The sequence below is a fragment of the Canis lupus genome, chromosome 18 (assembly GCF_003254725.2).
Source record: "Canis lupus dingo isolate Sandy chromosome 18, ASM325472v2, whole genome shotgun sequence".
Taxonomy (NCBI): Eukaryota; Metazoa; Chordata; class Mammalia; order Carnivora; family Canidae; genus Canis; species Canis lupus.
In genome coordinates this window covers 41,924,556-41,942,132 of record NC_064260.1, presented here as the reverse complement: position 1 = coordinate 41,942,132, position 17,577 = coordinate 41,924,556, and the positions used below count along the sequence as shown (strand labels likewise).

At 41.1% G+C, this 17,577-nt stretch overlaps 2 protein-coding genes across 4 annotated transcripts in view; both read right to left on the bottom strand.

The window, feature by feature from the left end:
* C1QTNF4 (C1q and TNF related 4) overlaps positions 1 to 635 on the bottom strand; it is a 25,088-nt gene extending 24,453 nt beyond the window's left edge. The window contains exon 1 of the mRNA XM_049097041.1: positions 575 to 635. The gene's annotated coding sequence lies outside the window, so the exon portion shown is untranslated. The remainder of the gene's footprint in view (positions 1 to 574) is intronic.
* MTCH2 (mitochondrial carrier 2) overlaps positions 1 to 17,577 on the bottom strand; it is a 20,858-nt gene extending 3,281 nt beyond the window's left edge. The window contains exons 1-11 of one of the 3 annotated variants that reach the window (XM_025452164.3): positions 17,386 to 17,577; positions 14,389 to 14,473; positions 14,127 to 14,233; positions 8,725 to 8,751; positions 7,704 to 7,766; positions 5,067 to 5,124; positions 4,755 to 4,806; positions 4,250 to 4,309; positions 2,499 to 2,592; positions 1,403 to 1,450; positions 575 to 642 (exon numbers count right to left, since the gene is read on the bottom strand). In XM_025452164.3, coding sequence (XP_025307949.3) covers positions 575 to 642; positions 1,403 to 1,450; positions 2,499 to 2,592; positions 4,250 to 4,309; positions 4,755 to 4,806; positions 5,067 to 5,124; positions 7,704 to 7,766; positions 8,725 to 8,751; positions 14,127 to 14,233; positions 14,389 to 14,473; positions 17,386 to 17,472 — 749 coding nt within the window. In that variant the 5' untranslated portion in view covers positions 17,473 to 17,577. The remainder of the gene's footprint in view (positions 1 to 574; positions 643 to 1,402; positions 1,451 to 2,498; positions 2,593 to 4,249; positions 4,310 to 4,754; positions 4,807 to 5,066; positions 5,125 to 7,703; positions 7,767 to 8,724; positions 8,752 to 14,126; positions 14,234 to 14,388; positions 14,474 to 17,385) is intronic. The other 2 variants (XM_025452165.3, XM_049097063.1) reach the window with 2 other exon arrangements.

The window sequence follows — 17,577 nt, the reverse complement described above, 5'->3', positions numbered from 1 at the left end:
CTAGAAGCTGGAAGTCAGTGACGTCCGCCACCAGATCACCACCCACTCTTCCCAACCAATACAGTCAAAGGTTAAGAAACTTTCTGTGAGAAAAAAGAAAAAGAGAAACTTTTTATGGACCTAAATTTCCTAAATTTTCTATCTTTAAGACTTATTTTTTCTATGGGCCTTCTAGGAAAAACATTGTATACAGGCTGCCATTCAATCCATGACATAACCTTTGTAACTTTCATAAAAAGGACATAGGTTTAAAATAAAGGATAGATGTGTAAATAGAGTAATTTAATCACAATCCTGCCTTTCCAGAATAGGACCTAAACTATAGGTAAGTGTATGCTATCTGTAAGTACTTGAGAAATAGCCTTTATGGCCCTCTCTAAGAGGATATGAAGTGGCTGCTTATAATACAAATTGATGCCATTGATGCTGCATGGAGCACATAGAGAAAACATTTAGGAAACCTAGTAATGGCACCAATTGTACTTTTCTTCCCCAAAACTCTTTCCTGGACTGCTCTACCTGTCAGACATACACAGGCAGCCAACTACCAGCATAGGAAATACAAGGCACTTACCCACAGTTGTTGACAGCCATAAGATTAGAGACAAGCACAAAGGGATAGGTCAACATACTGGCAAAAAACTGTAAAGTGGTAAAAAGACAGCTAAGTTATTAGGCCATTCTGCATCTTTAGTTTCTTCTTTCTTCTCCCTTAAAGTTCTAATGCCATTGTGGTCAATACTCCAACACTGGCTTTGCTTTCTCAGCAACCCAAGAAAAATGAAATTACACATTTTTGAACCTGGATGCCTCCTCCTAACATACTGCTGCAATTTAATAAATAATTTAATAAAAGGCCAGAAGGCTTTTCTTGTTGTGACTGAGACTTCTTTCCAGTAAACTGAACCACATTATTTAAGAGAAAAAGTAAATGCAATTAAATACAACAAAGCATTAAAAAAAAGAAAAAAAAAAACAAAACCTGGAAACAGTAAGAAAATGTGAATGTCCTTCCAAAGATGATGGAAGCTGCCTCAGAAGTTAACTACTGGAAGACTCCGCATGACTCAAGAGGGTGAAGCTCTTCGGGGCAGGACCAGCAGGGTGCGGTGGGAAGCAGGCCTGAGACTTGGGGGCACAGCTGTGGTGAGAAACGCCCACATGCCCCACAAAAGCTGAACAGACCAAACCACGTGGGCTTGTCAGTGCCATTCCTGTGACACAGGGACCCTGTGTTATTCTCACCTATGACAAACATTAATAAACTTAGGAGACTCTCCTGGGAGACATCACCTGGTTGCTTTGAAGTAGTGATGACACATGACCCAAGTAAAAGTTAAAAGAAAACAAAACAAAACACAACTCTTCCTAGAAGGTTAAGAGGATTTAAAGAAAAACTCACTCCTGTGACAGCTTGGGAATAACTCTTCATCTCACTCATGGTAGAAACCTAAAACAGGAAGAAAACCTTTATTAGAATGAGTAAAAAAAAAGTAAGATGATGTTAACAGCGAACTGCCACCAACCACATCAATATATATTCTATCTTTAAATTTTTAGTTTATCTGATAGCCCAAAAATTAATTTTGAGATGAAAACATAACATACCAATGAGTATAAAAAGGGAGTGGACAAAATGATCAACTTGATTCAACATGAGGAGACAAATTCACATGACTATGATGGCTGAGGAACAAATATAATAGCCCCAGGATTTAAAAAAAAAAAAAAAAAGGGCAGGGAGACTGGTAACCTTTCCCCAAGTCCTAGAAACCCAATCCTTGGAAATGACAGTTGTAGTGTTATCTGAGGGATATGTGCCCAGCTGTGTTCCTGTGTTCCAGATGCTGAAGAGACCAGTCTCCGTACTCTAGAGGGACACAGCATGGGTTCAGTCCTCCCTCTGTGTGTTCTATTTCCCATCATGCTATAGGGCTGCCTGTGTATAGAGAAGCCCATAGCTTCCAGGGAAGGCCAATTCTCAAAACCTCCTAGGCTGAGGTTTCTAAAAAGCCCAAACCAGGAGTCCCTTTAACACTACAGATGAGGTGAAATATACCCTTGCTATGCTATAAAACTGTCTCCCTTCACAGTGTCCTTGAAAATTACCTATCAATACAGATGCGATCTCCAGCACAGAGATAGGGCTAGATTTCTTAGGCTTACTCATATACTCTAGGGAAATTTTAGGTGCATCTTTCTATGGTAAATAGTATAGGCCATCCCATGAGCCTTTAAAAACTTGACTGATAATGTTTAGCCATATATCGATGAGTACGGCAAATTGTAACAAAGTCCCACTTTATCCTCTTTTTGTGTTTTTAAAAAGACTCTATACTGAACCTGGGGCTTGAACTCACAATCCTGAGTTGAAGAGTCACATGCTCTACTGACTGAGCCAGCCAGGCACCCCAACCACCTTACTGTAAAGCTAACCAAGCTGCCCTGTGAAAACAATAAAGTCCACACCAGTACATATTATCAAGATCACAACCTACCCCACTGTCCAGTGCATAGGTATTGACGAGGTAGGCCAGTGAGTTACAGAGCCACAAAGAAATGATGTCACCTAGGAGGCGAGGAATAAGACCCCTACATGAAGAAACAATAAAAATAAGAACCAAGAAACGTGATCAGTGAAGAGATAATCTACTCAATACAAACACTTCTCAAAGAGAGATTTCAGTCTAGAGAACTGAGAAGACACTGCCAGAAGCTAGCCCTAACTAGTTCATTATAGTTAATTAACTGTATTTGAGATTAATCTGTACTGACTTTCATTCCCATTTTTCAAATGTAGGCTGGCTACACCCCTCAAAGCTACTACACCCAGTGGCTCACCTTACTATTAATATGAGCAGGGGAACAAAAATGTACCGGTTTTGGAGAAGAGTCTCAAATACGATTTTAGCTAAGCTACATGATATTCAAATTTGACAACGCTGAAAATGACACCAAAATTACAAAACAGGAATGGCCCAAAAAGAAAGAAGTAAGGGACACCAAAAACCATATTCCCAGGGCCTGAGTGGCCTTGGTGAGGCAGCATGGAGCAGCAGGATGAAATCACCCCACAGACCAGAGACCGGGTTCAAATGCCACTTACAGGTGCGTGACTGGCAGCAAATGAACTTTGCAGAACGCTAACTTTTTCTAATCTCAAAAATAAGAATAGCCTCCATACCCAATGTAGGGCTTGAACTCACAATCCTGAGATCAAGAGCTACATGGTCTACCAACTGAGTGACCCAGGTGCCCCCTCCCAGGCTATGACGCGCAAATAAAAATGCTTACTTGGAAACACTGAAAATGAAAAAGGACCATTTCTAGTTTCTGTTTTTTAATAATAAATAAATAAATTAATTAATTAATTAATATTTTATTTAAATTCAATAATTTCTGTTGTTAATAAAAGAATGAGATGGTAGTCTAAGTTCTTCCAAAGGAAACCCAAGGGAACGAACACAGCCTTACAAAAATGTATTACTCTCAGGGTAAGGAAGAGAATTTTCCCATTTTTCAAAAACTAAGTTTCCCCAGTTTATCAACTGTACATCATTAGGAACTTATTATAAAGGTAGAAACTTAGAATTAAATTTTTTTAAAGATTTTATTTATTTATTCATTCATAAGAGACACAGAGAGAGAGAAGCAGAGACATAGGCAGAGGGAGAAGCAGGCTCCATGCAGGGAGCCTGATGTGGGACTTGATCCTGGGTCTTCAGGATCACGCCCTGAGCCAAAGGCAGACGCCAAACCACTGAGCCACCCAGGGATCCCAGAAACTTAGAATTAATTTAACAAAATTTTAACGGAATTGAACAAAACAAAAACTCCCAAACAAAACACTAATTTCCAATGTTTTAGATACCCACAAGCAAAATTTGGGATCTTTACAAGAGAATTAAAGTAAGAGGAGCTTTAAAAAAATAAAATAAGAAGAGCTTTAATAGGGCAGCCCGGGGGCTCAGCGGTTTAGCACCCCCTTCAGCCCAGGGGGTGATCCTGGGGTCTTGGGATTGAGTCCCACGTCAGGCTCCCTGCATGGAGCCTGCTTGTCCCTCTGCCTGTGTCTCTGCCTCTCTCTCTCTCACTCTCTCTATGTGTCTCTCATAAATAAATAAATAGTCTTTTTTTTTTTTTTAAAAAGGAGCTTTAATAGAAGTTAAGCCAGGAGTTGTGCCCTGATTCTCATTAAAGCTTTCCACTCCCACAAATAACTGCATACGTAAATCAACAATTTACTTACGCAAAAAATCCTAGGATGCCCTCTTCGCGATAGATGGTTACTATGGAGTCATAAAGTCCACTAGGTATAAAAGATGGAAAAGCAAAAATACATGAGGATTATTTTGGAGCTAGTAAAAAAAAGTTCTTATTATCACTTTTGACAAGGAAATTTACATCCCACTCCCTTTTCTGCCACTTACACTCTGCAAAGATAGCTGAATTTGGAGACAGAAGTGGAGGTATTACTACCTAAGGGTGTAGTCACATGGAGTCAGGGTGAATTTTGGCTTCAGTGGCTCTGCAACTTACTCTTGAGATCCTGGGTAATAAGCTCTTAAATCTGGGCCATTTTCTTCTATTTTACCATTTTTTGTTTGTTCACTTTTGCACAGATCAAATGATAGATCATTTTGTTCTGTTAACTCTTAAGGAACCATAAAAATGTAAGGCACTTCAATAGATCTCTGGTTTTTTTTGTTTGTTTGTTTTTTTCAATAGATCTCTTTGAAAACAAAAATGCTTACCAGTACTTGGATTCTCTGCCAATGAATTGTACCATAGATCTCAGTGTGATCACTGCAGAACATAGAGAAAAGATTTTTTAAAACTACGTCGAGATAAATTTTGATAGCCCTGAAAAAGAAAAAAGGTTTTTCCATCTAAAGACACTTTGCTCTCTGGATAAGCTGGATAAATGCCAAAACAAGCAAACAAAAAAACATGCAGGCAAGGCTCTTTAGTGAATTCCCGTACCAACCTATCTAAGCTGTCAGGGGAGAGCATGCTATGAAAAGTAAGGTAACAAATCAGATTTCAGTTACCAACTGCAAACCTACCGTGGAAGGGATGTGTGATGAGGGTAGCAGCGGAACGGGCCATCATTTCTCGAGTTGTCTAGAAACAATCAACACATACTTCTGAAATCTAAACAAATGACACTCAAATTCCTGTGAGAAGTGATGTGGGCGACACAGCACTCCTACCCTGAATGTGATACAATAAAATAAACTGTCATCCTCTCATACCTTTAACTCACAGATTTCGGTTATGGTTATTTCTCAAAATTGATGCGCAAAGCAGATTTCTGTTATGTTCTCAATTTTATAGATTGAAAAAAAAAACAAAAACAAAAAAAACCAGAGGAGAGTCACTAGCAAACAATAACCAAGTTGAAATGAAACTATGAGACCTGTTAGATTTTTAAGTTGCTTTCTTGCTGTGAACGATTTCAGAGATTCTGATATCTACGTTATACAAATGTCAGGCTCTGTTTGTTTAATCTGTGCCAACAAAACAACTTTGAATTGTTTTTCCACCACAACCCCGTAACTGTGTAGTATCTTAGAGCTGCTATTTATCTTAGTTTCTCTCTTGTTCAGGACTCTGTAAAGAAGTAGCAAAGAAAATTAAATATTCAACATTTAGGAGGTAGGTTGTCCTCAAAAAAAAAAAAAAAAAAAAAAAAAAAGGAGGTAGGTTGTGAATACAGCAGGTCAATTATCCATTTATGCATTTAAACATTATCCTCGGGATCCCTGGGTGGCGCAGCGGTTTGGCGCCTGCCTTTGATCCAGGGTGTGATCCTGGAGACCCGGGATCGAATCCCACATCGGGCTCCTGGTGCATGGAGCCTGCTTCTCCCTCTGCCTGTGTCTCTGCCTCTCTCTCTCTCTCTCTGTGTGACTATCATAAATAAATAAGAATTTTAAAAAAATTAAAAAAAAATAAACATTATCCTCGATCATCTAGTTAAGACATCCCTAACCCCATGCCGATGATAGTCTTGAGAAGAGCCCATAGGACAGGATGGGGTAATTAAAGTTAAGAAAACATATTAATACATATAACTCTACTCTTTTTTTTTTTTAAGATTTTTTTTTTTTTAATAAATTTTTATTTATTTATGATAGTCACAGAGAGAGAGAGAGAGAGGCAGAGACACAGGCAGAGGGAGAAGCAGGCTCCATGCACCGGGAGCCCGACGTGGGATTCGATCCCGGGTCTCCAGGATCACGCCCCGGGCCAAAGGCAGGCGCCAAACCGCTGCGCCACCCGGGGATCCCTTTTTTTTAAGATTTTATTTATTTATTCATGAGAGACACACAGAGAGAGAGAGGCAGATACATAGGCAGAGGTAGAAGCAGGTTCCATGCAGGAAGCCTGATGTGGAACTCGATCCTGGGACTCCAGGATCATGCCCCAAGCCAAAGGCAGACGCTCAACCACTGAGCCACCCAGGCATTGCATAGCTCTACTTTTTTATTAAAGTAGAAAATTGACAGAAAACAATTGATTCATTTGACATCTAAACCTGCTTCTTTTGAAAGGTATATTTTAGAAAGCAGCATTTACTACAAGACTGTGATCTCACTAAAGACAATTAGACAATGTAGAGACTAAGAAATAAAAGAGCAGCTTTGAAAGCCATAAATATTAAGTCAGGCATGAAACAAATGGCATAAGAAGGGAGTGGGAAATGGGTATGAGGAACAATTACGGGTCAGAATAATGCTATAAGAACATCTCCTGATAGGTAATATACAACACACAAAGGGCCTAGCCACTGGGTTTAGCACCACTGTGCCAGAGGTCTACACCCCTATTAGAAGAATACTTTCAGTAGAAACCTCTTCAATTTTATTTCTTAAAAAAATTTTTTTTAGGGATCCCTGGGTGGCGCAGCAGTTTAGCGCCTGCCTTTGGCCCAGGGCATGATCCTGGAGACCCGGGATCTAATCCCACGTTGGGCTCCCGGTGCATGGAGCCTGCATCTCCCTCTGCCTGTGTCTCTGCCTCTCTCTCTCTCTCTGTGTGACTATCATAAGTAAATAAAAAATTAAAAAAAAATTTTTTTAAAGATTTATTTATACATGAGAGACACAGAGAGAAGCAGAGGCACAGGCAGAGGGAGAAGCAAGCTCCATGCACCGGGAGCCCGATGTGGGACTCGATCCAGGAACTCTGGGATCACGTCCCGAGCCGAAGGCAGACGCGCAACCGCTAAGCCACCCAGGCGTCCCAACCTCTTTGATTTTAAAGATGAGCGGACAAAATTAGTTTCCTTGAAATGCATCTAATTCAGGGATCCCTGGGTGGCGCAGCGGTTTAGCTTTGGCCCAGGGCGCGATCCGGGAGACCCGGGATCGAATCCCACGTCGGGCTCCCGGTGCATGGAGCCTGCTTCTCCCTCTGCCTATGTCTCTGCCTCTCTCTCTCTCTGTGTGTGTGACTATCATAAATAAATTAAAAAAAAAAAAAAAAAAAAAAAGAAATGCATCTAATTCAAATAGCAAGCAATGCTTTTTTTCTCTTTTTTACGATATACATGTAGAAAAGCCTAAATTAAATTGAAGGTCTAATTTCATTTGGAATAAACACTGAACATATAGGCCTGATAATACTGATTTCACAAACTGCCATAGTGTATACACTGTGTTTCAGAGAAAGAGCATAGGAAATAATCAGTCTCTTACCTCCTTGATAACTTGGTCAAAGGAAGGTGTGACTTCTTTCTGTACATTTCCAGAGCCTAAATCCTAGACATCAAAATGAAAGAAGATAGATATCTTAATGGCTGTATTTATTATTGTCATTTTTTAAAAAAAGCTTTTATTTTGTTTTTAAAGCATTATTTGAGAAAGAGAGAGAGCGCATGCACACCTGCATGAGTGGGAGACGGAGAGGGAGAAGGAGAGGCAGACTCCCCACTGAGCAGGGAGCCCAACGTGGGGCTCAATCCTAGAACCCTGGGACCATGATCTGAGCCAAAGGTAGATGCTCAAATGACTAAGACACCTGGGCGCCCCCAAGGATTTTTTTTTTAAGATTTTATTTATTTGAGAGAGCAAGCGAGTGAGAATGAGAAAGAGCAAGCACAAGCAGGGGGAAGAGCAGGCAGAGAGAGAAGCAGGCTCCCCACAGAGCAGGGAGTCCAATGAAGGGCTCGATCCTAGGACCTTGGGATTTTGATCTGAGCTGAAGGCAGACGTTTAACTGACTGAGCTACTCAGGTGCCCCAAGATTTTGTTTTTTAAAAATAATCTCTACATATGACGTGGGGCTCGAACTTCCCACCCCAAGATCAGGACTTGCACACTCCACTGAGCCAGCCAGATGCTCCTATCTTGATGGTTTTAAATAGAACTGTTCAAACTGGTGGTCACCATGTATGCCAACACTCACTGAAATGAAAGGGGAATTGACTGCTTGTTCCTTCTTTTTTTTAAAAGATGTTATTTATTCATTGGAGACAAAAAGATAGAGAGAGAACATGAGCAGGGAAAGACGCAGAGGGATAGGGAGAAGCAGATTCTCTGCTGAGGGGCTGAAGGGCTCGATCCCAGGACCCTGGGACACGACCTGAGCTGAAGGCAGACGCTTAACCATCCGAGCCACCCAGGCGCCTAGTGCTTGTCCCTTTCTCCTAAAGAGGACCAAATAGCAATAATAACTTGCAAGGGAGAGGGGCTCATGCATAAGTCAGCTCCAACATACCTCGACCTTGTCACATTCCTGGTAATACTACAAAGAAGAGAAAAGAAAAGAAAGGAGGATTAGGGCTGTCACAATGTCACCGGGAGAGGACATAAAATGAGAATAAAACATGTTGGGTTTTTTGGCTGGGTATCTCCAATAATTTTTTTAAGGTTTTATTTATTTATTCATGAGAGTCAGAGAGAGAGAGGGAGGCAGAGACACAGGCAGAGGTAGAAGCAGGCTCCATGCAAGGAGCCCGATGCGAGACTTGATCCCAGGACTCCAGGATCATGCCCTGAGCCAAAGGCAGATGCTCAACCACTGAGCCACCCAGGTGTCCCCAATAATTTCTATTTCTAATTAATCAATGGAAAGAAGTATCTCTAAGATAATCTCATTGCTAAGTAAGGCATTAGCCAGCCAGAGGAATGAGCAAATGAAAACACATCTAAAAGAAGAAACAGGAAAACAAATCCGAATAAAAATCCAAGGGCATTATTTACTACACGCACACATTTAGCAAAAATAAGCTGGTAAAAACATAGCCTAGCACTAAGGCTATGGAAAAAGCCTGAGTTTTTTCATGAAAAAGCAGGACCAACGCCAAACAACCTGATTAAAAAATGGGCAGAGAATCTGAATATACATTTCTTCGCAGAAGATACACAGATGGCCAAAAGGCAAATGAAAAGATGTTCAACATCACTCATCATCAGGCAAATGCAAACCAACACCACAATGAGATATCACCTCACACCATTTAAACTGGTTATTGTCTGGGCAGGCTGGGTGGCTCAGCGGTTTAGCGCCGCCTCCAGCCCGGGGCGTGATCCTGGAGACCCAGGATCGAGTCCCACATCGGGCTCCCTGCATGGAGCCAGATTCTTCCTCTGCCTGTGTCTCTCATGAATAAATAAATAAAATCTTTAAAAAAAAATATATATATATATATATAATAAACTGGGTATCATCGAAAAGAAGTGTTAAAGATGATGTGGAGAGAAATGAACCCCAATACTGTTGATGTGAATGTAAACTGGTATAGCCACTGTGGAAAAGTTTGGACATTCCTCAAAAAGTTAAGGATAAAACTATCATAGGCACTGGCTGGCTCAGTTGGTAGAGAGTTTGACTCGATCTTGGGCTTGTGAGGTTTAAGCCCCACACTGCGCATATTCACTTAATAAAAAAAATTTTAAAGAACTATCGTAAAATTCAGCTTTTCTACTTCTGGGCTAGCTATCTGAAGAATATGAACGCTAATTTGATAAAATATACGCAAAATTATTCACAATAGCCAAGATATAGAAACAACCTAAAATGGCCATTGATGGATGAATGGATATGGAAATTATATACACACACACACATACACACACACAAAATGAAATATCACTCAGCCATTAAAAAAGAAAATCTTGCCATTTGGGACAACACGAGTGGACCTTGAGGGTATCAAGTTAAATGAAATTAATGTAGAAAGAGAAAGATGCAAGCTGTGATTTCATTCACATGTGGAATCTAAACAAATAAACCAAACCAAACCAACTCAGACAGAAAGAACAGGTTGCCAGAAAGGAAGGGTGAAATGGGGATGGGGTCAAATGTATGATGATGGATGGTAACCAGAAGATCACTTTGTAATGAATACATATGTCAAATAATAATGTTGTACACCTGAAACTTATGTGAAAACTTATGTGAAAACTTATGTGAAAGTTATGTGCTGATTTTACCTCATTTACAAAACAAAAGTAGTACCAATACCAAATTAGGGCAAGGCTCTTTCCTTCACAGTACAAAACAACAGAGAATTGGTGCCAAGTCTCAATAGCTAAAATCGCCTCACTTTTCCTTTTGGATCTGTTTCTAAAACAAGCGAGAGAGATTTTGTTCTCTTCTAGAATACTGGATACTGCCAGAGTTTAGACTATATTTGAAGAGGAAATATTATTTGTGGGGTATTTGAGAAATAGAAGATGGGCTAGTGAAATATAAGCAGCAACCAAGCCACTTGTCCTACCAGATTAAAAAGATAAGATTTTTTTTTAAATATTTTATTTATTCATTCATGAGAGACACAGAGAGAGAGCGAGAGAGGCAGAGACACAGGCAGAGGGAGAAGCAGGCTCCATGCAGGGAGCCCGAAGTGGGACTCGACCCTGGGACTCCAGGATCACACCCCGGGCCGAAGGCAGGCGCTCAACCCGCTGAGCCACTCAGGGATCCCTCTTTTGTAAAAAGATAAAAAAAAAAAAATCATAAGAAAGAGAACAAATGTCAAGACTAAGCAAAATGATGCTTTGGGGTCAAATTCCATGTCTTCAGTTAGAGTAATTCTAATAGTTTCAGTTATATTTAAAAATTCTCACTCATTTTTAGTAAAATTGTCTACCTGTCCTTTCTACATTATTCTGAACAGAATTCAATTTCATTCTCCACAGAACTCTTTCTTATAAAGGCTAACAATTTCACCGACCCTGAATTGGTCTTTCTTCTTGACCGCACAAAGCTGCTTTGCTACTAAGTGTAGTACCAATCCCTTGTTATATTTTCCCTGGGCTACATGTGAAATGCCTATTTAGGGAACCTGGTTAACTCGACTTTATCTCACTCTTCCTGTTCAGAAGGAATTGTTTCAAGCAGTACTTACAGTTTTGCTCTAAGTCCATATGTAAAGCCATAGATCCCCCTGACTAGGAAACGGCTGCCTTTCCATATGTAAAGTTTACTTGGGTAAGGGGAACATTTTCACTGAGCCCAGGGGAGGGTGTGGCTGGGGACAAAAGACTAGTTGTCGGGAACAAGTTTACTTGGGTAAGGGGAACATTTTCACTGAGCCCAGGGGAGGGTGTGGCTGGGGACAAAAGACTAGTTGTCAACCCACCAAAAACATGGGCCCATTAAGACTCCATTACTCTGACCCATGGGTCACCAGCATGTTTCCACATTCAACCTACAAGGACAACAAGAGTAAGTATAAGTGGGGCGACTGGCCGACTCAGTGGGTACAGCATGTAACTCCTGATCTCAGGGTTATGGGGCTTGTGAGTTTAATCCCCTCACTGGACATAGAGCTTACTTAAAAAAAAAAAAAAAAAAAAAGGAACACATGTAAAGAATAACAAAACAACTGAAGGGGGAAATAGCTTCCATGTGAGGACCCTAATGAGGAACCTCTCCAACTCAAAAATCAAGGAAAGTTGAAGAGAATTTAAAATCTAAGTCAATTAGTACTCATATGTGGAATTTAAGAAATAAAACAAACAATCATAGGGGGAAAAAAAGAGAGGGAGGGGGGAGGCAAACCAAGAAACAGTCCCTTAACTAGAGTGAACACAGTGATGGTGACCAGAGGGGAGGTGGAGGTGTGAAACAGGTGATGGGGATTAAGGAGAGCACTTTCGATGAGCACCAGGTATTGCATAGAAGTGCTGAATCACTATGTTGCACACCTGAAACTATTATTACACTGTATGTTAATTAACTGGAATTCACATGAAAACTTAAAAAAAAAATCTAAGCCAATGAGATCATGAAACTGTTCAACAAAATCAAGACGTGCTCATCGGATGATAAAACATTAGAAGTAATGTTAAAGCCTACAAAGTAAATGAAGGATTGTGCTGAGTACTATTTAAGCAGTTAGTAAACATTTGGAATTTAGGACATCTGATATGTAGGTTGATATTACATAGATTTGATTAGGACATCCTGCTACATTTACTGAGTTAAAGCACAGAGGATAACATACCTTGGTGCCAGTAGGAGACAGAATAATGAACTAGAAATCCACTAGTTTTATATTCTCCACCACACTCATGCTAAATACCTTCCCGTGGACTGTTCTAAATGGTACAGAATTTATATTCATAACATCTTTATAAATATAATAAGGGGCCATTCTGTTTGACCTACACGGTAAGTTGTACAACTGAGAAACCAGTACCATCAGAATCATTAGGTTTGGCATTTGAGGTGAAAAGAAGATGGCAAAACAAAAGGATCACTGAGAAAGAAATGTAACCTTGATGTTTTAACAAACATGTTGTGAAACATTTCAAACATAAGAAAAATCAAGAAAATAATTCATCTACATATCCATTACCAAGGTTAAACATGTTAACATTGTGCCCTTTATGCTTCAGATCTCCGGCCTTCTTGAAACAAAATACCACAGATCCAGAGAGCCAAAGTTTCACCCCTCACTTCTCCCACTTTCCAGAAGTAACCGCTAGCCTGAGATTGATGCACATTTTGGTGAAGTTTAAAAAAAAAAGGCTTTCTCCCCCGAAATTTATATAATACATTTGCAGAAACAGTGCACAAGATACAAATGTACAATGGAATAAATAATTAAAAGACCAATATCCATACAGTCGTGATCCAGGTCAAGGAAAATCATTGCCACTACCCCCAAACCCCATGTATGGATCTTCTCCCCTTTCCCCACAAATAACCACTATCTTGACTTTGATGTTTACCTTGTTTTTTTTTTTTTTTTTTTTTTTTAAATAAGTTTCTGGGGTGTCTAGCTAACCCAAGTCAATGTAGCATGTGACTTGTGATCTCAGGGTTGTGAGTTCAAGCCCCATGTTGGGAGTGGAGCTTACTTTAAAAGGTTTTTAGGGATCCCTGGGTGGCTCAGCGGTTTGGCACCTGCCTTTGGCCCAGGGCATGATCCTGGAGTCCCGGGATCGAGTCCCGCGTCAGGCTCCCTGCATGGAGCCTGCTTCTCCCTCTGCCTGTGTCTCTGCCTCTATCATGAATAAATAAATAAATAAATCTTTAAAAAAAATAAATAGGGATTCCTGGGTGGCGCAGCGGTTAGCGCCTGCCTTTGGCCCAGGGCGCGATCCTGGAGACCCAGGATCGAATCCCATATCGGGGTCCCTGCATGGAGCCTGCTTCTCCCTCTGCCTATGTCTCTGTCTCTCTCTCTCTCTCTCTCTGTGTGACTATCATAAATAAATTAAATTAAAAAGTAAATAATAAATAAATAAATAAAAGGTTTTTAAAAATAAATACATAAAAAATAAGTTTGTATCAGAAAAGATCTTACTAGGGGTAATGTTAGAAATAAGAGGAAAATACCTTCAGAAAGAAATATGTCTATTTTAATCAGCTTCCTTCCTCCTTCAAATAAATAAAATGAGCTACATAGGAGATCAAGGTAAGTGTTTCTGTTCAGAATGACTGGTTCAGAGGAAGAAGGCTGTGCAGATCAAAATCAATCACTTCATTTTATACAAATTCCCCTTGTATCCCAGGAAAGAAATAAGAATGGGTATTTGAAGTCAATGTTTTCAAGAGGAAGAAAGGCCATGGTCATAAATATACATCTGAAATTGCTCCTGGTCAGTACAACAAACTGCATAAAAGATAATCTAAATCTTTGGAAGATTAATTGATTTTCTTACCTGTAAAACTTTACCATGGACCACAGTTCCAAGGACACCTGAACACAGTCTTGGAGTTAAGCCTGTGAACAACCCACGCTTCCCATCGATGCTTGCAATGTGCTGAGCTAAGAACACAAGTCAGAGATTTAAATTCCAGCTGAAAGAAATGGTTACATAGAAATTTCATGTAAACATGGTTTCTGTATCTTTTCTTTCAATAACTTCTGCCTATCACCGTCCTCAATATCCTCCAAATTCCAAATAAATCAAAAACACTTACCATAACAAAACAGACCAGGAAGCTGACATACTTGCCGCCCAAAAATATTCCGTCCTATTGTTGGAGGAAGAGGCTCATATCCCACCTTTAGAAATAAGAGAATATATCAATACTAAGCAATATTCCCCAAAATGTCTTGGTTGCAAGGTTATAAATTTTTTTTAAAGATTTTATTTACTTATTCATGAGACACAGAGACAGAGAGGCAGAGATACAAACAGAGGAGAAGCTGACTCCCTGCAAGGAGCCCGATGCAGGACTCTATCCCGGATCCTGGGATCACGCCCTGGGCCAAAGGAAGATGCCCAACCGCTGAGCCACCCAGGCCTCCCGCAAGGTTATAACTTCTAACCCCAGTTAAAATGCACTGTATGTTTTCTAAGGCAATGATGAAGTATCATCCTTGTCAGTTTCTTACTTTGTCAAATGATAAGACTAGTTTCAGTAAACTCCAAGCTTTCTTTTGGCTCAAATTCTATAAAGTAAACCACGTAGCTGAGATAGACTAATATCAAATTGAAAACAGAATAAGGGAACTTTTGCATTAGGAAAGCTACAGTTTATGGAGGAGGCTCAAAAATATTTTCTAAAGAAAAATCTAACACTTTATTTGTTTTAAAGATTTTATTTGAGAGAGAGAGAGAACATGAACAGGGGGAGGGGTAGAGGGAGAGGGAGAAGCAGGCTCCATGCAGAGCAGGGAGCCCAATGAGGGACTGGAGCCCAACGTGGGACTTGATCCTAAGACTCTGAGATCATGACCTGAGCCGAAGGCAGACGCTTACATGACTGAGCCATCCAGGTGCCTGAAAATCTAACACTTAAAAAAAAAAAAAAAAAAGATTGATTTATTTATCTTAGAGAGACTGCAGGCACTTGCTGGAGGAGGGAGGGCGGGCGGGGCAGAGGGAAAGGGAGAAAGAATCTCAAATAGACTTGACAGTGAGCATGGAGCCCTACAGGGGCTCAATCTCACAACCCTGAGATTACGACCTGAGCTGAAACCATGAGTTGGGATGCCCAGCTAACTGAGCCACACAGGTGCCCCTGTAACACATTTTTTTTTTTTTAAGTAATCTCTGTACCCAATGTGGGGCTTGAACTCATGAAGTGGGAGGTAAAGAGACACATGCTATACCCACTGAGCCAAGCATCACAAAAGCATTTTTTAATATTTGGACAAAACAGAAGACTAAGCCACCATCAACTTTGTATTTGTCTAGCAGGATGAAACACTCAAAAGGCAAATGCAGATACAACTAGAAAATAAGTATAAGCCATGTTCAACAAGCAGACTGTCATTAACAATCCAATGACGCGGGATCCCTGGGTGGCGCAGCGGTTTGGCGCCTGCCTTTGGCCCAGGGTGCGATCCTGGAGACCCCGGATCGAGTCCCACATCGGGCTCCCGGTGCATGGAGCCTGCTTCTCCCTCTGCCTGTGTCTCTGCCTTTCTCTCTCTCTCTCTCTCTCTGTGACTATCATAAATGAATAAAAAAAAAAAATTAAAAAAAAAAGAATATTAAAAAAAAAACAATCCAATGACGACCATATTAGAATTAACAATTATCATTTTATTTTTACAGTATATTCAGCATTTTTAGTGCTAAAGGGAAACTTTAGAGAATGAGTGCCACAGGACTTGGTTTTGACTCGCTATTACTGTGATTCTTAACCTGCTCAATTAAGTAACTCCTGACTGAACTCCCTGAGAGTGTTACCATACCACTATTTTTAAAACTGAGTATTTGGAAATTACACCAAAACCCTTAAGACACTTGGCAATACATAGAAGAAGTACTGAGTAATGGGCTCCTATGAGATTGACTGCAAAATGTCGCTTCAAGACATGATCTAGCTACAAATGTGCCTATTCTCTTTTAGATGTCACAGCACATCTCAAAGTTTTGTTCTTAGTTAAAATATAGTAGCCTTTTACATATGGAACCTGAATCCAATGGGTCAACCAAGTAACACATAATTTGGAGCAGCATCAACTGCTGAATAAGAAATGTGGCTCTCTTTAGCGTCTTGCATATTTCTGATGGAAAGGAAGGACAGGGGTTCTAACAACTGCTCCTTTTTTTGGTACAACGCATGACATAATTATGTCAACGCTCAACAAAGGTCTAAAAAAATGAATGGCATGCCCATCACAGGGGATTCTAGAAAGGCAATTAAAAATACTATCAAATAGTGTATCATCAGTTAAAACCTGACTTACTTGCCTGTGAATATAAAATACGGCTTCGGATTATTTTACAGTAGATCAGAAACTAACATAAATGCTTGAACTCTTCCATCTGAACTATTCCCAGCCCAGACAGATGTGATTTTCACTGTCATGAGCCACATGGGCTGTGGCTGGAGAGCGCTCAGTGAGCTCAGTGTGAAACCTGAAATTTGAATCAGCAACCACTCCATTCTCACTTCTGAATGAGCTTTTTGTGTTTACCTGGGTATCTGGGGCTAAAATCTCGGAACAGAACAGCAGCAGTAACAGTAGCAAATAAAAATGAAAAAAAAAAAAAAAAGGCTAATAAAGTGTTGGCTCCCCTCGAATTTCAAATTGGTTTTTAACAGATCTCATGTCCTGCGTTTGGGGCGGAGGAGGAGGTGAATGCTGATTTCTGAGAGGCAGGAGGGGAGGGCTGGGAAGCTTGTGGTGGCAACTGGCCAGGACCAACCTCAGGGAAGAAAAAACAAAGTTCACGGGAGCCACCGGGATGGGCAGAGCAGGACGGCAGTTGGCTGCGGGGAAAGGATCCGGCCTCCCGGCTTAGGCAGGGAGGCGAGACCTGGGGAAAGCCCACGGGCAGTACAACGGGAGCCGCGGGCAGTGCAAGCTGTGCCCGCGGGGAAGGAAGGGGCAGCAGCAGGGAAGGAGCATCTCCGGGGACTGAAGGCCCGGGAAGGCTGGAGCCGATCGCCAAGCGCCGAGGGCAGCGGCGACCGAACGAGGCGCCGGGCGGGGAAGGGGATGGCGACGACTCATACCTGGATGAGCACCTTCACGTACATGAGCGGCTGGGACAGGATGGTGAGGCCGGAGCCCAGGAGCACCTGACTGGCTGCGTCCGCCATGATGGCACCCGCGGACGGACAGACAGACCGAGCCACCAAGCGACCGAGCCGCTCCCGGATCACGTGCCAGGGCCGCCGGCTCCACTGGCCCGCCCGCGGCGCGCG